Source organism: Colias philodice, chromosome 10 (assembly GCF_061535455.1).
Source record: "Colias philodice isolate Cphi_HAF_F1 chromosome 10, ilColPhil1 Martin Lab GWU primary, whole genome shotgun sequence".
Lineage (NCBI taxonomy): Eukaryota > Metazoa > Arthropoda > Insecta > Lepidoptera > Pieridae > Colias > Colias philodice.
Genome location: NC_143095.1, coordinates 2,856,289 through 2,878,985, shown reverse-complemented (window position 1 = coordinate 2,878,985; position 22,697 = coordinate 2,856,289). Strand labels below are relative to the sequence as shown.

At 36.6% G+C, this 22,697-nt stretch overlaps 1 protein-coding gene across 5 annotated transcripts in view; it reads right to left on the bottom strand.

The window, feature by feature from the left end:
- Positions 1-22,697, bottom strand: part of LOC149485070 (uncharacterized) — a 132,041-nt gene that overhangs the window by 78,655 nt on the left and 30,689 nt on the right. For all 5 annotated transcript variants that reach the window (XM_089699774.1, XM_089699777.1, XM_089699775.1 and 2 more), the window contains 3 exons: positions 21,143-21,294; positions 19,078-19,133; positions 17,119-18,033 (listed from right to left, as the gene is read on the bottom strand). In XM_089699774.1, the coding sequence (XP_089555900.1) occupies positions 17,119-18,033; positions 19,078-19,133; positions 21,143-21,294 (1,123 nt within the window). The remainder of the gene's footprint in view (positions 1-17,118; positions 18,034-19,077; positions 19,134-21,142; positions 21,295-22,697) is intronic.

Sequence of the window (22,697 nt, the reverse complement as noted above, 5' to 3'; positions counted from 1 at the left end):
GTGGGTGAAATTTGAGCTTGTGGCGTGCGCTTCGGTGGTGAAATTCGGCGGCTGGTATTGTACCAAACAGCTCTTCAGAGCATTCACCGTGGAAAATGCGGTAAAAAACGCAGAGAGATGCGACATCTCTACGGAGAGCCAAAGAGTCCAGCCGATCAGTAATACAAGGATCATCCACAAACCGTGTTGCACGTCGCTGGATTCGGTCAAAAGGAAGGAGCTGGTACTTGGGTGCACCGGCCCAGAGATGGGAACAGTATTCCATGTGCGGCCTGACCTGTGCCTTATAGAGTTGAAGGCGTTGGCCGGGTGTGAAATACTGTCCCGCTCTACAGAGCACACCAAGTTTTTGAGAGGCTAACTTAGCCTTACCTTCCAGATGACAACGAAACTGGACATCACACGAAATGTCGACACCAAGTATACTAATACTAGCTGAGACTCTGGTAGGAATGCCCTGAAAGCATGGAGATATGATGAAGGGTGTTTTTTTTGTGGTAAACGCACAAACTTGTGTCTTTTTAGGGTTAAACTCAACGAGGTTGGCTTTTCCCCAATTCGAGATTTTCTCGAGAGAGTTCTCAATTTGAGACACAAGTTCGTTCCGGTGCTCAATAGTGGTATCCCGAGACATATTGCATCGGCCGGTATAAAGCGCGTCAACAGTACTGTCGTCTGCATAGCAATGAATGCCACTGGTTAGTGGCATGTCATTGATATGCAGAAGAAACAGAGTTGGAGAAAGAACGCAGCCTTGTGGGACCCCAGCATTCACAGGCTTAGACTCGGAGCACGAACCGTCGACAACGACTTTAATGCTCCGCTCTGTGAGAAAACTGGAGACCCACTGACACAATTTCTCGGGAACCCCGTACGATGGAAGCTTTGAAAGGAGTGCCTTGTGCCAAACCCGATCAAAGGCTTTCGCTATGTCCAAACTTACCGCTAAAGCTTCACCCTTGCTTTCAATAGCGGTCGCCCATTTGTGTGTCAAGAGCGCTAGAAGATCACCAGCTGAGCGACCTTTACGGAAACCGTACTGGCAATCGCTAATCAGCTGGTGCTCCTCTAGGAACTCAAGAAGTTGGCGATTAATAATGGATTCCATTATTTTTGAAAGCAAGGAAGTGATAGCAATAGGTCTATAATTGGACGGATCAGAGCGATCGCCTTTTTTGGGAATGGGATGCACTAAAGCAGTTTTCCAGGAGCACGGGACAATGCTTGTGGAGTACGAGAATCGGAAGAGTCGCGTTAACACCGGAGTCAGCTCTGGAGCGCACATCCTTAGCACAATCGGTGGAATACCATCCGGACCGCATGACTTGTTCACTTTTAAAGCAAGAAGGGCTTTACGTACCGCTCTCTGCGTGAAACGGATTTCCGGCATAGAGCATTTAGAGTGCGGTATATGAGGTGGTGGATTACCCTTGTCCTCCAAAGTAGAATTATCTGCAAAAAGAGAGCCCAGAAAATCGGCTTTCTCTTTTGCCGTGTGTGCTAGCTGGTCATTTTTCATGTGTAAGGATGGAAGAGATGGGCGACAGAAGTTGCCTTGTACGGCCTTGGCGAGAGCCCAAAAAGCTTTTGTTCCAGAAGGAAGGCGGGCTAGTTTTTCCCCAAGTTTGGTAATATACTCCGACTTCGCTTTCGCAATCGCTCTTTTAAAGGCTCTTGAGGCAGAGTTAAACTTCTTTTTAAGTGTTCGAGAATTTGGATCACTAGACGCTAAACCAGCAACCCAGGCCTGGTAGCATTCTTGTTTAACGCGAGCTGCCGCTTTACAAGAGCCACCAAACCAGGGCTTAGACTTGCCGCCGATGGGAACCTTCGAGCTAGGGACATAGAGTTCCATGCCCTGCAATAATACATCAGCAACACTTTCGGCACATGCGCTAGGATCCTTTTCTAAGAAGCAAACTCTGTCCCAGGGATACGATGAGAAAAATGTGCGCATCCCGTCCCAATCCGCCGACTTGAAGTGCCATAAGTGACGAGAACTCGCACAAGGTGGGCGGCGACAGTACGTTATTGGCACTACACATCGTACTAGGCAATGGTCTGACGAGCCGATGGGAGCATCGACTCTAACCTGATAGCCTTCAGAGTGAGAAGTTAGCAGGAGGTCTAACAGGGAAGGAAAATGATTTTCCACATCGGGCACTCGTGTGGGCGAGGGCACTAGTTGCGTCAGGCCATAAGCAATGGCGAACTCATAGAAAGATCTCCCTGCGTGGTCGGTCGTACGAGAGTTTAGCCATTCTGTGTGGTGGGCATTGAAATCGCCCAGTATCACGACTTCAGCAGAAGGGATCTCACGGAGTATGTGATCTGTCACGGATTCCATGTGCTCAATAAGTTTATTGGTCTCCGGGTTACCACTATGGGACCTATAGAGGCACGCATAGATGCGGGGGTGGTCGTCACAATCTAAACGCAGCCATAATATTGATAGGTCCTTTACTTCAAAATTCCCAAGGCGACGAAAACACAAATCCTCTCGGATGTACGCGCATACACCGGCACGTGGCAGGAATTTATGCTCAAGGCTGTAGCCAGGGTAATGGAGGTAGGAGGTATCGGGTGGAGAGGAGATTTGAGTTTCCGTTAGGAAGAGTAATGCCGGTTTCGTGGTCTCCAGGTGAAAGTGAACGGCATTCATGTTTGAGTGCAAACCCCTCACGTTGCAGAAATCCACATGAAGTGTGGGGGAGGGTATGGGACGATGTTTGTTCCTATAAGTCCGGGTAGAAGGTGATTTGTGCGAAATTTTGCCCACCCCAGAATACGCTGGGCAGCCTGAACCATTGAGCTCAGGGAGGGATTCTCCTGCACGATGTGTGCTGGTACCCTCCTGGGGTATATATCTATTTAATTCCGCTGCCATTGAAAGAGAGAGGGGAGGGGAGAGATGGGCGCCCGGTTATCTCGCTTACCTATGCGAAACGCTTTTAAGATGAAAAACTTCACGCCGGTGTTCTGCGAGACAGTGGTTCCACCCCGGACGAGCTACCGCCCATTCGTGCTACTTATAGATTATATAAGCAACTGTAGCTCTACCACTGTATGTGTTTGTCACCAGAGCCTCGTTCGTTGATCAGCAGGGTGCACCGCGAGCAGGTGAGGTTGGCTTTGGCTGATAGGTGGTAGACAGCCATTACACCCCAAAATGTCTTATTAGTATGACAAGTTTCTTTAAGAGGTAGCTAATTTTCTTATCTATTTATGTTGCTTATTTTAATGTAAAAACTGAAGAATAAAAAAACTTCATCTGACTCCAACCGTTAGTTATTTAACGAGTGGAGACCGCATGCCGCCGCGGTTGGTGCATCGGTGCAGTAGCAAATTATTGTTCACAATTTGTTTTTTTTTTCAGTTTTATATAAAAATAAAGTACTGAGATGAAAACGTGTATTGAGACAAAAAAGGAAATAAAAACGCTATTAGGCGGGTCAGCGATCAGCGAGCTGCTTCGCGAAGCAATTGCTGCGCGAAGCAGCTCGGTCAGTGTGTCGTGTGTTAATTAAAACTATAGTCATATGATAATAATTAGTTAAAAACAATTAAACCGCAAGGTTTATTTTAAGGATTGAATCTATAAACTTTTCAAATATTCGATTATTTAGAAAACGTAAACAATTTAGAAAAAAATGGAAACAAACGCATCAATTTTACCAAATTGAAAATGATTTGATAAACAGATAACAAAATTTGCCGTTTCTAAATGCAATGTATTCAATTGGCATCACTTATGCAACCTATTGGTGGAATGAGAGCAAATTCTATATGTTGGCACTGAAGCGAAACGATTACACTCAAAAAGGCGGAACTCGGGCTGTCAAAATAATGCGTAGGCGCACCTCACCGTACTTTATTGTAAAACCTTTTATTCCGCATCCGGCCGCATCTTACAATACCACAAATTGATATGCTATAACAACTACATAATATATACTAGCTGTTTTTACATTGGACAAATAATATTATATTTTGTTCAAGACAGGATTTCAAATTGGAAATAATTAATGTGATCGGTATCCCTTTTTTAGGCCCAGAAATATGCAGAATAATTTTATATAGTATTGATTTGTGTTGCAATTTTGTTATAACATTAACAAAATACATGAATTAAATTATTATTTCGTGTATTTTGTTAGGTATTCATGATATCGGGTCAGCTAGAGATAGTGTATAGAGCTCAGACTCAACTAAATAGAGTTGTTAAACTTTGAGAGCTCATTCACACTCTAATAGATTAATGTACCTTCGGTCTACAAATAATCTGCATTTTCTCTTAACTTGGAGAGCTTTCACATAAAGATTTATTTTTGAAAAAATAATAAATACTTCTAACGAGTAAGTACGTCTAAGTCTATGTCTATGTCTTTCACAAAGACAAAAAAAAATAGATAATTATTAGTATACTCGAATTTTCTGTTGCACTGCATTTATAAAAAAAAAACTATAAAACCTTTTGTTATAATAACGTCATCAATAAGCAACGTCATCAGCAAAATTCGTTAATGAAACAACAAATAACACCCGGTCCAAAATTTACAATAGGCTATTTGACAGTATAAAAAATAAATTACTTTTTTGTGTAATCCATATATATATAAGGTTTTTAAAGCGATTTAAATTAATAAATGATATAAATAATAGCTTATTTGTTTATAAATCGTCGAGAAAAAACATCATATTTTTTAAAATTACCACGTGACCGAAAACATCCATGATTGGCTGCATCTGCCATGACGTCACAGCTGCGTAAATAACAAGTGATCCCAACGTTTACTCACGTCGTTGCTAAATTTCGCTTTTGGTTTTGTTTCTTGTATAACTTATTTCTTGTGATTCAAGGTGTCTGTAATCAGTTTTGTTCTTTATGTGTTATTTTTGTTTGTCATGGAACCTAATTTCGAAAAAGCAGACAGTAGAAATCTACCTAAAGTGGACGCTGTATTGGTTGACATGTTCTATAAAAACAACCCAGACTTTTACGCTCCTGAATTGAGAAATGTGAAAACAGCTACGTAAGTTAATATTTCAATCGTCATTCATTACCTTTTTAGTTAAATGTACCTACAAACATGAATCACAATAGCACAATAATTATTATGAAGTATACATTTTTTAGGTTATGCCCTTTGTTTTTCATTTCAGCCATCCAGTTTATAGGATCAAAATTGACGTGTTTGTATTGATTATTTTCAATATCAATACAAACACGTCATCATCAATTTATATATATTATTATCTTACCTCAAGCAGGTAAGTAATGAGACGATTTATACTATCTACTAGCTTTCCACCCGCGGCATCGCCCGCGCAGTCAAAGAAAAACCCGCATAGTTCCCCTTCCCGTGGGATTTCCGGAATACAACCTATCCTATGTCCTTTCTCGGGTATCAAAATATCTCCATACCAAATTTCATGCAAATTGGTTCAGTAGTTAAGGCGTGATTGAGTAACAGACAGACAGACAGAGTTACTTTCGCATTTATAATATTAGTATGGATTATTTACTAGCGGTCCGCCCCAGCTTCGCCCGTGGTACATATTTCGCAATAAAAGGTAGCCTATGTTCTTTCTCAGGGTATAAATATTGTCTGTGCCAAATTGCATCAAAATCGCTCCGGAAGTTTATGAGACTATTCATTACAATCAAACAAACAAACCATCCCATCCCCTCAGTATCTCCCATCCTCACCACTTCCATCTTCCCCAATCCTCCCAACCGTCATCCTCCCCACTCCCATCCTCCCCACTCCCCACTCCTATCCTTCCCTATCCCATCCTCCCAACTCCCATCCTCCCCACTCCCATTCTCCCACATTCCATCCTCCCCACTCCCCACTCCCATCCTCCCACAACCCATCCTCCCTACTCCCATCCTCCTATCCTCCCACAAACCATCCTCCACACTCCCACCCTCCCACATTCCATCCTCCCCACTCCCCACTCCCACATTCCATTCTCCCCACTCCCATCCTCCCACATCCTACCCTCCCACATCCCATGCTCCCATATCCCTACCTCCCACATTCCACCCTCCCATATCCCACCCTCCCAATTCCCATCCTCCCACATTCCATCCTCCATCCTCACCACTCCCATCCTCACACATTCCATCCTCCCTACTCCCATCCTCCCACATTCAATCCTCCCTACTCCCATCCTCCCCACTCCCATCCTCCCATACTCCCACATCCCATCCTCCCCACTCCCATCCTCCCATACTCCCACATCCCATCCTCCCCACTCCCATCCTCCTATCCTCCCATACTCCCACATCCCATCCTCCCTACTCCCATCCTCCCCACTTCCATCCTCCCCACTCCCATCCTCCCCACTTCCATCCTCCCACATCCCACCCTCCCACATCCCATGCTCCCATATTCCACCCTCCCACATTCCATCCTCCATCCTCCCCACTCCCATCCTCACACATTCCATCCTACCTACTCCCATCTTCCCCACTTCCATCCTCCCCACTCCCATCCTCCCATCCTCCCACAAACCATCCTCCACACTCCCACCCTCCCACATTCCATCCTCCCCACTCCCCACTCCCACATTCCTAGGGCATGCAGAACCGAGTCCGGTTCCAAGTTTTTGAAACCCGGTTCCTACACATTCCACCCTCCCATATCCCACCCTCCCCACTCCCATCCTCCCACATTCCATCCTCCCCACTCCCATCCTCCCACAGTCCATCCTACCCACTACCATTCTCCCCACTCCCATCCTCCCACATCCCATCCTCCCACATGCTCCCATGCTCCCATATCCCGTCCTCCCCACTCCCATCCTCCCAACTCCCATCCTAACCGAATGATTTATTTGTGAAGGTAGAATAGGGAATATGCATAAAATTACTATCGTAATACATATTATAATGAAAAGGATTTTTTTTTATTTACTTATCATTTAAACCCCTAAAATAATATTCAAAAAGAGCAAAATATGGGAGCAAAATTCAAACTTCCAAAACGCGCCACCACTGGTTGAACGAAATGTGACGTCATCTGGCATGACATTGTATTCATCACTCCACAGTAAACACTAAGGTGAACACCCACTGGACGTTTGAACTGCTTAAATTTTTTAAAAGTTTTAAATTTCATTTATAAAAATATATAGAGTACTAGCTTTCCACCCGCGGCTTCGCCCGCGTTTTCAAAGAAAAACCTGTTCCCGTAGGAATTCCGGGATAAAACCTATCCTATGTCCTTTCTCGGGTATCAAAATATCTCAAGTATATTGGTTCAGTAGTTAAGGCGTGATTGAGTAACAGATAGACAGACAGAGTTACTTTCGCACTTATAATATTAGTATGGATTGCAAATAAAATAAACTGCCTACTAGGTATTCAACACGGAACACCATACTTACATCGAAGTGGTCTTCTCAAAAAAATATAACTGTTTTAATTTATATAATTATCTAATATCACTTGGATTTCAGCGAGCTAACTGACACTTTCTACGCATTTTTATATCTTTTGGATAGTTTGTCAGGGGTTTTAATAGTTGTATTTCTGCATCCAGGAACTACACACCACCTATAAGAACTCATTTTCTGGTTTTTAAACAGATTAACTTAATTATACTATAATTATTAAAACAAAAACGAACAATAAGTACTAGGAGCAAGTTGATGTTTACGCCGCTGTGACGTCACCATGGTCGCGAGACGCCATGTTCTTCAAAATTGTGTTTTGGCGGCATATTTGAATATCATGTTTTTATTTTCCATTTTCTCAATGAATAACTACAAAAAATTAAGAAACATGTGTTTTGTGTGCTCTATAAACGTATCTTAATAATTTGAGACAGTTTTCAAAACCTTGTCAAATAGCCTATTTAAAAGTTCCAGTACTATTAAATACTATTTACCTATGCTATATTCTGGGCGTAGAATATAACGGACATTATTATTCTCTAAATATTATACCAAATGTTTATAGTTACTTAGGATGTACGTAAATCCGGATTTCCTTATTTATTACTTTTATCTTTTTCAGTATGGTCGCGCCTCGCGGCCGTTTCAATGGAAATATTGTGTTCTCAGAACGAATTTCCATTATTCGCAAATATATGCGAATGCTGAAGCAGAGTATGAGAAAATAGATTATCAACAACGTGAATATTCAAACGTTTCAAAGTAAAACAGTGCGTTCGTTGACCCAATACAAATAAATAGCCGACATTTATGTTGCTACCGCATTTGTACAATATTTTTCCTAAATAGCGTATTGGCAACAGATATAATAAAAAATATTGTGTTGTTACGCGAATGTTCTTGAATGTTTTGAGCCTTATTATAATATTATATTTTTTACGAATCATAACTCTTTGCCTCATTAACCTCATTATTTACTCTTTGGAGTAAATAAATAGGTAGTTTAAATCATTGTATTTGCATTCAAAGTTAATATTCCAAAAGCCTTGATATTTTAAGACTACGAAATATCATTCGCAGCACTTAAAATTTAATAAATTTGTATTAAAACATTAATTATTATCTGTTAACACGTCATGTAGATAATTAATGTTTTAATACCAATTTATTAAACGCTAACAACTATGAGCAATCAAGATCTCATATCTTCTTAGACTATCTCGATTATTTTGTATTGAAAAAATCTCAAACCTCTTGAAGTTCCATTACGCCTATTTAACCATTTTACCTAAAAGCCTACGAACAATTCTAAAAATTTTAGTAACATATTTTGACAAAAGAGCCTGTCGCAATAGAAAGATTAATATGTATTTTATTTTTATACAGAACATAAATTATATAAATGGCAAATGTGTTATTATTTTCCTCATAAATTATTAGATATAATTTATATCATACTCCGCTGTTCATAAATTATCCGAATAACGTTAATCGTGAGTAAGCCGCTGTGTAATCGAATAACAAATACATAGTTTTTCAAATTGAGACATTACGTGTAATACTGTATAATATTAAATAACTAAATTTATAGATCCCTCTCACCTGTATATTCTTGTCTTTCGGAGCGCACTTTTTTATTTTTATTCCTTTTTATGCTACATGTTAACCGTTCAATTGCTTTGAGGATTTTTTTGCTCACTTTGTTTATCGTTCGTCGCTTCGGATCGATATACTTCGTTCGATATCGGCCGTCGATTGTTTTTTCGCAGCCAGAATCCGTGCTGTCATCAGTTTCAGTATTAGAATCTTCGGAAACGGGATGAAAAATGTATGGGCTGCTCGCAAAACATGGGGAATTCATATTTCACAAAACGATGAATTCTAACAGGAATTTAATATCCACTTTATTAGAGCGGGTGTTCACAATGTTGTCTTGAATATTGACTGAAGTTTGCGGTGGTACTGTTCAATATTTTTAGTTTGTATGACCATAACGTCTCCAGACCGTGACACCGCTCCTTCAAACAAGCCCAAGACCTTGGCCTGTCTTGTCATCCACAGTTATAATTACCCATTATTATCAATGAATACAAGATAATATATAGGTACCTAAGTGATGGTAAACTATATTATTATAATTTATCAGCTTTTTAAGAAAGGCAGTGTTGTAAAAGTCTCTATTTCAGATATAAAGCTGCCTTGTGTTATGATATTAATTATTATTATGATATTATTATCATCAAAATGTCCTTAACTGTAAATGGATGTTAAAATGTTTACTGTTATTTCACTCAACGAAATGGACTTGGTCGAAATCCTAGCACAAGTTAGTTTTTGTAGAGTCAGAACTTGTGCCTTCTTCAACGTGTTTCGATAAATTCGTAAGGTGACTAGAACTATATATGTATACCGTTTTTCCAATATAAACACATTTTTGCCAAGGTAAATATGTCTATTTGAGATGCTTGATTGTAAAAACCGAATATTGAACATTTTGAATTATTAAGAATACATTATTTACATATCCTGTTCTATTTACCGACATTATGCAGTTTGAATGTCTGCCAAATTCTGGAGATAAGAATATAGGTAATTGGAGTAACGTTCTGGAATTTTATTGCCCACGCCATTTTAGTTTTTTTCTTCGCAAATACGCAAGGGGATTTCGGTTGCTCGGAGCGTTTCCAAATGTATCTCTTACTAAAATCTCACTAAAATCGTTGCAACGTCTACATTCCCACTGGGTTACGCTTAGGGGATGCATCACAAGCCTAAGCTTTATGTTTTGTATTTTTCACTGTAGCATTAACTATTTATCCTGTACCTAACCTCTTCTATTTTTTTTATATTACCTACTCTGTTTATACGAAATCTCTTGCTTTTATTTCTTAAAATCACACATTTTTCGAAAAGAAAATCAAGCTTTTCTATTTTTATCTAGTCTTGGATGAAAAAATTATAAATAGGATAGAGCAACACAATATAAATACCATATTTCTAATAAAATTATAATAATGGTATATTTACATTAAAATTGTTTGTAAAACTAAAGAAACATAACTATCATAACAATTAAAAGAAACGGAAGAGCTTCAACAATTGAACTTTCTCATTAATCAAATTATAAATTACACACTTTCACAAAATTTATTGAAATTGAGAAAGGTGTGTACAATTAACGTGTTAATAAAATAATCCCCTCTTAACATCTTGAAAGGACGTTTAACCGCAAGCTACTTAATTATTAATGTATTTTATTCAATAAACCTTTATCACGTAAAACCTTATTTACCTTGTTTGTGCTGAAAGTTACGTGAATATCCATTATCCTTTTTGAACCGCAAACCGAAAATGAAAGGGACCGACTGTTGTACTGAAGTATAACTTTACGGAAGAGAGTAATAAAATTATTACGAATATTTCACTCAAAGCAATAGTTTTTGAAGTACGTTCTCGAGCTGCAAGTATTACAATGTTTCGTAGAATTTTTGTGATGAAATACAATATTCAATTTCTATTTAATATCAGTATTATCTATTGTATATAACCATACAAATCTCTGACCTTGTACAGAAGCTTCTCGCGTATTGAGTTGGAATTTTTAATTTGAAAACACTACTTTGTATGTCTTCGGAAAATCGAGGCAGGAATGTTCCACTACTAAAAATGAGCATAATATTACAAAATAATATGATTGCGTAGAGAATAGAGATTTAGAAAGAATCAAGGAAAATAATATTGTTTCTAAAAGAAAATGTTACTCTAATGTTATTAAGGAAAATATTATTGAATATGTCATTGTTAAAGAAAATACAATGCTGAAAGGAGCAGCTACAAGTTACGTCTAATCTTGTTTTAATTAAAACGGAAAAGAAAACAACAACAAAACGAACCAATTCAATTGGTTTTCTAAGGGCACAATAAACTACACATTAGCGAAGATCAACGTATTATTTTAATTAAGTGTACCGCCGCGTTAATATTTAAAGCCATTTGTTTACGGAGGCGACGTGTTTTTCCATTGAGAATGAGTTTAGAAAGAAAATTGAATTAAAAATAATTAGCAGGCATTTTGTGTTTCTTATTAATTATTCTAATCGATCTAATTTCAGTATCACTTAGTTCCTATAGAATGAAAACTATTCTAAGACAGGTAAATCTAACTAAAAACCTTTATTTGGTAACGCAATTACGCTATAAAGATAAAAGATATATTTTCACCAGATTTTGTCTGTAAAAATGTTTACAGAGATGAAGTTGTTGTTAAAATATAAAAAAACCTCATTTATAATGTTGAGAAGTAGATAACATAGAGTATTTTTTGTCCCTTATAGCTATAGGTAGTCGTTGCTTTAATACCTTTTACCTCTAATTTGATAGATAAGGCCTGCGAGTGTCTAGAAACAGTAATTTGCAGTCTCATGCATTTTCATACCACATTACGGGAGGTTTAACTTTTACAAAACAAGTTCGTAATCAGAGTTTCGCTGAGCCCTCTCGAGTCTGAAACGTTCGCGCTGGTGACTTAGTCGCTTTTAAGTAAGTACTGAATTAAAGTAAACCAGAAAAGCACGGGGTATTTTTTAAATTAGATTTCGCTAGCCTTGGTTAAACAGCTTAGACCAATATTAACCGCAGTTTGAGGTATTTAATTAGACTTATCTTCGTATTTTGTGTCCAGATTTTATAGCATTTCTGTTCTATATAAAATTTGCTCGGTGGAAGTCAAAAGGCATTTTAAAATAATTGAATCAGACGCGCTATGAAATCATTTAAGAAGATTATAATATTATGTTTTTATACGTACAACTTATTCTGAAAATTATTTATCTCTTACACGTTAGCACGTTATAAAAGAATTCAGTTTAGTTTATTCTTTCTGAACCACTATTATTATGCTGATCCATAATGATTATTTATTTATATTAATATATCGAAAACTATTAATATTATAATAAGTTTAAAATGAAAATAATCCAGCAAAACATAGCGCACTATAATTTAACGCGAAATATCGTTAATAACACCTATGTACTAATTGAACTCATGAAAATCATCATCATCAATTCAATACATATAATAAAATTCTAGAAAAGTGGTGTCTGTACAATGAAAATATGTAAAAAAAAATTAGCAGGGGTTATTATTAAATCGATCCCAAACCCAAAACTGTAGTTAAAAAATTTTTTGTCTGTTTGTCTGTTTGTCTGTATGTTTGAACACGCTAATCTCAGAAACGGCTTATCCGATTTCGATGCGGTTTTCACTAATATATTGTGGTAATCTTCATTTAACATTTAGTGTTTATTTCATGTCAATCGGTTCATAAATAAAAAAGTTATGACCATTTAAGTACTCACGGCGAACATTTGCTAAGGATTCTATGGTACACACTACACATACAGTGTACGATAAAACGTAAGTTATCTGTTATACGCTACAGTTATGTCCAAGTGATCATAATATCGAAAGTCCCCAAGGGTGGGGGGGTAAGCTGAGGTAGTAGGGGGGAGGGGTCAAATTAAAATTATACTTATTTCTAGGTAAATTTTATACATAAAATGTCCTTTTTAAATTATGTCGTATTATATTATATTTTTAACCCCCGATGCAAAAATATGGGTGATAAGTGTTTGACCGCTGTGTGTGTGTTTGTGCCACCGTAGCTCGCTAGCAGGTAATCCGAATTAGATGATGTTTTTTTGTTAGGCAGGTACCTATATAGTTGTAAAAGTGGGAATGAAAATAACTAAAGTTGTCGAATATACTTTAGTGATATATTAAATGAAAGTGAACGACCTATCAGTAAAAATAAGTCAAATTTTACCAAAATCGGTTCATCCATTTATTTGATATAGGTATAAAAGTGGTAGATAATAAAAAAAGTGAATTTTGACTCAAGTGACATATGAAATGAAAGGGCATGACGTGTAAAGTATAATTAGACATATTTAATCAAAATCGGTTCATCCATTTACTATACCTATATACAGGGTGTAATCGTTAAGTGTGCACAGGCGATTTTTCCGTAAGTATTACAGATAACAAAAAACTTTAAACTGTTATCGAAAGTACTTAACCTAATGAGTAAAATGGCCGTAATAAATTTTTAAAACTAAATCGAGAAATATCAAAAAAATTATTATCTTTAAACCCTCCCATACATTAAGTATGAAATATGAATATCCCGTATACATTTAATATGAAAGATTTTAGCTTTCTTTTTCTTTTTTGGTTTTCTGCTTTAATTACTTCGCAAATTTGAAGTGGCATTTTCCACGCTTTTTCCGGACATTTTCACGCATTTTCCAGATATTTTCCGGGGATTTTCCGAGCATTTTCCGGGCATTTTCCAGGCATTTTCCCCGCTTTTTCCCGACATTTCCACGCATTTTCCGGATATTTTCCAGACATTTCCCTGCCATTTTCCGGTTATTTTCCGGGATTTTCCAGACATTTTCCGGGAATTTCCCAGGCATTTTCCGGGGATTTTCCGAGCATTTCCCGGGGATTTTCCGGATGTTACCCAGACATTTTCCGGTTATTTTCCGGGATTTTCCAGACATTTTCCGGGAATTTCCCTGGCATTTTCCGGGGATTTTCCCGACATTTCCACGCATTTTCCGGATATTTTCCAGACATTTCCCTGCCATTTTCCGGTTATTTTCCGGGATTTTCCAGACATTTTCCGGGAATTTCCCTGGCATTTTCCGGGGATTTTCCACGCATTTCCCAGGCATTTTCCGGACATTTTTCAGGCATTTTCCGGGGATTTTCCAGGCATTTTCCGGATATTCTCCGGACATTTTCCGGGGATTTTCCACGCATTTCCCAGGCAATTTCCGGACATTTTTCAGGCATTTTCCGGGGATTTTCCGGATATTTTCCAGACATTTCCCTGCCATTTTCCGGTTATTTTCCGGGATTTTCCAGACATTTTCCGGGAATTTCCCTGGCATTTTCCGGGGATTTTCCACGCATTTCCCAGGCATTTTCCGGACATTTTTCAGGCATTTTCCGGGGATTTTCCAGGCATTTTCCGGATATTCTCCGGACATTTTCCGGGGATTTTCCACGCATTTCCCAGGCAATTTCCGGACATTTTTCAGGCATTTTCCGGGGATTTTCCAGGCATTTTCCGGACATTTTCACGCATTTACCGAATATTTTCCGGACATTTTCACGCATTTCCGGATATTTTCCTGGCATTTTCCGGTTATTTTCCGGGATTTTCCCAGGATTTTTCCGGGGATTTCCGGGGATTTTCCGAGCATTTCCCGGGGATTTTCCGGATGTTTTCCAGACATTTTTTGGACATTTCCCTGGCATTTCCCGGGGATTTTCCTGACATTTTCCGGGGATTTTCCAGACATTTACAGGCTATGTCAGGGAAATGTCCGGAAAATGCCTGGAAAATTCCCGGAAAATATCTGGAAAATGCCTGGAAAATCCCCGGAAAATGCCTGAGAAATGTCCGGAAAATGCCTGGGAAATGCGTGGAAAATTCCCGGAAAATGCCAGGGAACTGTCCGGAAAATGTCTGGGAAACATCCGGAAAATCCCCGGGAAATGCTCGGAAAATCCCCGGAAAATGCCTGGGAAATTCCCGGAAAATGTCTGGAAAATCCCGGAAAATAACCGGAAAATACCAGGGAAATTTCTGGAAAATATCCGGAAAATGCGTGGAAATGTCCGGAAAAAGCGTGGAAAATGCCACTTCAAATTTGCGAAGTAATTAAAGCAGAAAACCAAAAAAGAAAAAGAAAGCTAAAAATCTTTCATATTAAATGTATACGGGATATTCATATTTCATACTTAATGTATGGGAGGGTTTAAGGATAATTTTTTTGATATTTCTCGATTTATTTTTAAAAATTTATTACGGCCATTTTACTCATTAGGTTAAGTACTTTCGATATCAGTTTAAAGTTTTTTGTTATCTGTAATACTTACGGAAAAATCGCCTGTGCACACTTAACGATTACACCCTGTATTTGATTAATATGTCTAATTATACTTTACACGTCATGCCCTTTCATTTCATATGTCACTTGAGTCAAAATTCACTTTTTTTATTATCTACCACTTTTATACCTATATCAAATAAATGGATGAACCGATTTTGATAAAATTTTACTACTTTTTTTACTTTACTGTATAGGTATAAGTGGGAATGAAAGAAACGAATGTTGTCAAATATTGTGATAGTACCTACCTAAGTGATATAATATCAAATGAATGTGCATAACGGGTGAATTACAATTAAGTAGTAATGTTTTATCGAAATCGGTTCATCCGTTTATTACATATAGGGCACTTTAGGGGTGACAGTGGTTAGATAAATAAACCAAATGAAGCATCAAACGATAGGATATAACGTGTACATATAGGTACAATTAGATAATATTATTTACATCAAAATCGGTTCTGCCATTTACTAGGGATGGAAAGGGAAGGGTTGAAAGGCTGTGAAAGAAGAAGGGGACATGGGAGCGAGAGGATAGCCACACCCTGGAAATTTTGAACTCTTCTGTAACAAAGTTTTATAGCTCAGTTTAGTTTTAATTTTACTAACAGTTATTTTGTGTTATTATTTATTTTATTTCTTAACTGTAAAATAATCTGTAAGTACTTATAATTTAGTTGTTTATGGTAGTACGTGTTTCAAGACGTGTTTACTCAATAATTGTGTGTTAAGTAGTAACTACTATGCAGTCACTATTCCACGCGGACGAAGTCGCGGGCACAGCTAGTATTATAATATGTATATAGAGCTACACTACCACTGACACTGAAATTTCCCATAAATACGTACACTGCACCGAGCCTTATTCCCAGATGGAGTAAACCGAAGAGCACATTATGTAGTATAATTAGTAGGTAATGTAACTTACGGCATTAATTATAGCTGCTTTTAAAAATTACACTTTAGGAGAAACATGTTTTATTACGTTGTCGACAAACGTGCACTACTTAACACACATTTTGTGCTAACAATTACACATTAGCTTGACAGTAGGTATAGAAGAGACAATTAAATAAAATTACACTTTGCTCTTGATTTCAAATGACGTGCTTAGCAAGAGTTTATACATTTTCATAATTTTAGGTGCCAAAATTTAAATAATGAGCCGGCTTAACTTAATTTTATTCGTCTACTTGCTGTATCGTATTTTCCTTTTTTATAAATACTTACTTTATAGAGTCTAATAAATACTTACTTTAGAGAGCTTATTAATTGATGGAAATATTAATCTGAATCGAGACTTTTCCCTTTTTTAAAAAGCTTTTAGTTATCATCGAGAAGAAAGCATGTCTGTTCTTATTTTGGACTTTAAATAAGAATATCTTATATATAAAATTCTCGTGTCACAATGTTAGTCTGCATACTCCTCCGAAACGGGTGGACCGATTCTCATGAAATTTTCTGTGCATATCGGGTAAGTCTGAGAATCGGCCAACATCTATTTTTCATATGTACCACGGGCGAAGCCGGGGCGGACCGCTAGTCTTATATATAAAATTCTCTTGTCACAATGTTAGTCTGCATACTCCTCCGAAACGGGTGGACCGATTCTCATGAAATTTTCTGTGCATATCGGGTAAGTCTGAGAATCGGCCAACATCTATTTTTCATATGTACCACGGGCGAAGCCGGGGCGGACCGCTAGTAATAGTGAAAATTATTTGAACAAAATAAATGTTCTGACTTACCTTGTAGCGAAACACTATCGAAGGTGTCTGGAGCTGCCTTATAAATAACCGATGAACTTAAATACTGCCGGTCTCCTTCCGTCTTCTCTACACCATTTCTAGATTCAATTACCGGAGTTATTATATGCTCTTGTGATGTTTTCTTTGTTCCATTTGACTCTGGACTTAACTTTAAATCGGTTTTACTATCAGATTTATCTGAAATCTCGTCACCGGAACCATTCAAAACCATCTTTTTTATCGTAGTCACTTCTTCAGTTTCACTTATTTTATGTTCTGTTATCGAATGTTTTGTTACCTCTTCTTTCGAACAGAAATCCATGTCGTGTTTAGGTTCTACGTTATATTGTTCATTAGATTTATGATATTTATCAAAATAGTCACTATTTCGTGTAGTCTCAAAAGGATTGCGAAGATTTGGGTTGTCATGCGATTTATTTTGTTGAGTTCCATTGGTATCATAAGCATTCGCGGAATTTGATTCTACAGAGTTTGGAGCACCATTTATGGGTAAATTGTAAGTTGGATTATGTAAATTTGATTCAGAATTATAGTTAGAAAAAGGGGATTTACTATCACAAGTTTCAAACGTATCTTTGGATCTAGTAATTGAATTATTCCTATCTAATATTGAAAAGGTGGATCGACCATTTGGTATAGGTAATCTGGAAGCACTTGAATAATTCGACGGTAAAGTTGTATAAAAGGGATTGGTTGGGTGAATTTTTGGAGGTTCATCAACAGACAATGGAGTTGGGTTAGTTGATGCTGGGTTTGTTGTAGTCGGAGGTGAGCTGAGAGATCTCATTGGTGGAGCTGTAGGTTTGATGTGGGAAGCGGGTCGTATTGTCGCGTACACTGGTGCTTGTAATACAGCTTTTCCACTGTTTATGTCAGTCAGCAGATGCGAGGGCCCTGGAAATAAAGAGATTGTAAGTAAAGTTCGTACAGTGGCGAGTTTTTCATACCAATCAAGAAATTGTATGTTATTAACATCGAATGGCTTGGTGGTTGCTCCATTTGGACATTACTTTTTAAATACTTAATCTATATCGCGTCTCGCATTCGTGTCTCATCAGTAGAAACTCGAAATAGAAACGCAAACAAAGCATTATTTATTAAGTATTTAAACGGAAAAGAATGAATAGTAAGTAAATAAATAAACAAATTTATGATCTTAAGTATTATCTTGCTGGTATTGAAAGATAAGCGGATGTACGCTTTCTACGAGATTAAATATGTACGACCATTGAAATACCTGTCGAAGCTGCATTCAAACACGAAGTAGGACGAATACTTATTTCCATTTATCGTAGAAATGTATAAGGAACTTTACTATTTGAAAGAATATTATTTTAATTCAAAGATGTGGAAATGTAGAGTTTAAGCAAATACTGTGCTCTTGGATCAATATGTGAAATATGAGTTGTTATTGAAAAATCATTCCAACAACATGTGGTCGTATTGGAATCATTAACTGATAATTGATAATTAAATCTTGAAATTGTAAAGCCACAAAACACACTTTACACGTGCAAGAAATAACTCTAATTTATGTAGTTTTTTATTTATATATAAAAATGGTACTATCTAGATATCTTGAAAGAATAATCCATAAGTCAGTTTTATTTAAAGTTATAGAATAGTATCTATTGTAAATGGAACGTCTTGGAAGAAGGCATGAGACAGTAGGATTAATATTGAATAAAACTCGTGGGAATGTTATTTCACCGTGAATAAAGTTAATATTATATCAAGACAGTTTCATAATTAGATTTTTTATCCAATCATCATTAAATTTAACCCAATTTTAAAAGTAATCTAAAAATAAGAATATTTTACTCTATTATATACTCTATTATATATTTATAGGCTGTATTTTATTTTTGATGGCTGTAGGACGATGTAGGTAAAAAATTTAATTAGTTCATTAGGGCAACAAAATCAAGTCAAACTTACTTTTCAACTCGGTAGCCTTGCCAATAGATCTTCTTCGAGGTGACATCTCTTTGTCTCTGGTGACAAGAAAACTTAGATTAAAACTTCGCAAGTGAACAGCTTGGGGAAAGAACTTTTCCACATTGACATAGCTATATTGCATCGACCCTAAATAATGCTATACTCATTTTCATAACATGGACAACTTGCAATTTTTTTTCGTAAAATAGATTTAATTATTAAGCACGTTTTAATTATTTGTATTAGGTACCCGACAGTCAGATCGATAAATTCTGAACATAATTCTATACTCAATTTTAAAGTGAATCTTTATACATATTTGGAGATAAATTTTATAATACAAATGAATCCGTTCATCGTTCAATCAAACGTATTGAAATACAAACATATTGTCGAAGAATTATTTTTTATCTTTCTACTCTCATATAATAAAATGCTATTTATAAATATACCTACACGTAGTTTTTGTTAATTCAAGGAATAAACTTCCTTTACTTTATTTTTCGTAGCGTAGAAGTAAATGTTACGAATTTACAGGATTAACAACACATTAAATATTCCAATATCTTAATGGCTTAGATAAGGGATCGAGTATATTAATGTAATTTCCTTCTATATATTATACTATACTAGATTTCCGCCCACGGCTTCGCCCGCGTTTTCAAAGGAAAACCCGCATGGTTCCTGTTCTCATGGGATTTCCGGGATAAAACCTATCCTATGTGTTAATCCAAGTTACCCTCTATATGTGTGCTAAATTTCATTGTAATCGGTTCAGTAGAATTTGCGTGAAAGAGTAACAAACACACACACACATCTTCACAAACTTTTATAATATTAGTAGGATAGGACAATAAGAAATTATGAATTTAGTATTTGTAAGTAAATAGCTAAGTTAAAAATATATATTTTCTGAGTAATAATTAATGAAATTTTATATGTAATATGAATTATTTTTAAGTGACGATATTAGAAAGATTAAAACATCGAGCTCTGTTAATAAATTAACTCTTCAGTATATTATAATCAAACTATCATATTTATTCGAAACACGAAATCACTACAAATAATTCGTTTCGTAGAGGATTCGAGATGTAAATCCTCTGAGTTGTTTCAACAAGCCAAGCAGAATTCAGACGATGGAAGCGTTAAATGTACTTACAGAAATACCTACGTTAAGTGTTACTGCAATAGGCGCTTTTATGATGAATATTTTCATAATTAACTTACAATAATAGATATATTATTTAAAATTTATGTTATAAAGAGATTTAACAATATTTTTCCTCTCATTAAAACGATCTAGAGAACATTTAAGGACTATTGAGATCGGGAAGAAAAGGTTTCGACTTTGAGTTTGCACTTTTTTCATAATTTTTAATAACCACTCTTCTAAATTCTTTGTGAATCCCTGAAAACTATGGATAAAAGTTCTTTAAAAATCCATCTACTTTGATAGGTATCTGATTATCCGATCCAATAAAAGTAATCACAAGATTTTACGTCGCGATTTCATTTAAAGCCTTAGAACATTTCGATCAATTTAATTATTAGATATCTTATTAAATTATAAGCTGAAATTGCTTAAGCAATTTTATTAAGTATTATAAAAATATTTTTGAAATACCCATTAAATATTTAGCAATTAGACAATATTCTCTGCAGTATCCATGTAGCAAAAGATAGAGTCTATTTATAACCTTTTTTTTTGTAAGTGGGGAAATCTTGCATAGATACCCACGGCCTCCGGGGAAGAGGCAGTGGGTTATGTCGGATTTCTTCCGACCAAAACCCCACTGTGTTCCGTCAAGCCGCATCAACGACAGGGCCACGGGTACCTATAGGTAGAATTCGTCCGTGACCCCATCTGCGGCAGCCCGTCGCCGGGCCCAAACAAGCTAAGAGCCTGCCAGCTATACCCTCATGGGGTGGCGTGAGCGGAACACGTCTCACGCCGCCTCATCGCACCGGACAATGGACTAAATCCCCGCTCCATCGCATAGCCTAGGTATTCGTAATCTTTGTGTAATTAATAATTGCTTAGGTTGTTCTATTATTTACTTACTCGTTCAAGCCCAACCTAAGATTAGGCCCAGCTGATCGTAGCATAGCATGCGCCTCCGAGTTCGTCATGTTCTTGGTCGGCTGCCCATTAATTGAGGTTATGACGTCACCCTCTCGAATACCGCCTAAGGATGCTTTACGGCCGGGATTTACCTGAAAATTGTATTAATTTGATTCAGTAACACGTTAAGCTTAATTTGCGTTGTAATATATTTCGATTGAGTTTGCTTTGCCAATTTGTATATTTCATCAAGTGAAATCATTTTATAACACATAATATAATAGGAAGCCTAATTTCGATTTCCAAACTGGTGCTGTTTAATGGAGTATTCAATACATTTCAAAATACTTTTCGTACTTCAACGATAGTTTGGCAATGAGTGAAAGTTTCTAAATTGTTGGCCAAAACCTATTAACCTTTTTTCTACTAGCGAAAAATAATGCGAAAGTTCCAAGCATTTAATCTTTATTTAATTTACATTTTTTTATTTACTAGACTTGTTTACATGAAGGGACTACCTACGGATTTTGTCGATGGTTAGATTCCACCTTCGCGAAAAATATATCTATAAAAGTCATGAAGAGTATCGATATTTAACATTTAAGAAATTCCTTTAATACTTTGCGAATTCCTTTAAGATCAGGAATGCCAAAACCAACGAAACTAATTCTATGTAAACAGGATCGGAGGCAAATTATATGAATATCTAGTTAAGATCTTATACTATTACTAGTAACTATTTAGTAATCGGTGCTGTTTACTGTTATTTGTTACTTCGATTAGAAATAATCGTCTACGGCTACAATTAGTTTAAACACTTACTCTATCATTGACCCCTGAAAGAACTACATAGAGCCAATTAAGTATAACCCACACCTTTTAACTAGTGACTAGCGTATAAAAGTTCGAAGTTATTAAGAATTTATTCAAATTCGTACATTATTAAATCACAAAATAATCACATAATTTAAAACATTAATTATTGCAGTTGATGGAAATGTCACATGTGTATTATCTACATCACAATCTATTTTGCGAAGCATGCAGAGGCACGATTTGTGTCAAGTCCAAACAGAAGATAAACCATCAAGAGGATTGGCGTTATATTGGTATTTAGATCATATTTACTGTTCATGTCACGTAATTTTCTGCGTCCGTTCACGAAAACGCCGTTTTATCAATAAAATATTGATTGTCTGCTTGTTTTACGGGATTGTCGAAATGTTTTACGGTTATATTTAAATTTAAAACATAAATCGTTAAGTACTTTATAAACGAAACATTTAGTCACTAAATTCTGTTTCAAAATTATAGTGAGATACTAGTTTTTCTTATTTTGATGCAATTCTTTCTCGTTGGCTTTTGAAAACTATAATTTTTGGAATAGGTAATTGATTGACTAATTCTCCATGGACTTTTTCATGGAGTTCTTCTCTATCTTCTTGTCAGGCAGCCCGCATCATCCCTTTGAGTCGTGTAAAACCAGAGTATACTACTTTGTTTAATATGCGACGTTGTAGGCTAGCGAGTGAAACCGCAGGGCAAGCAATCATAT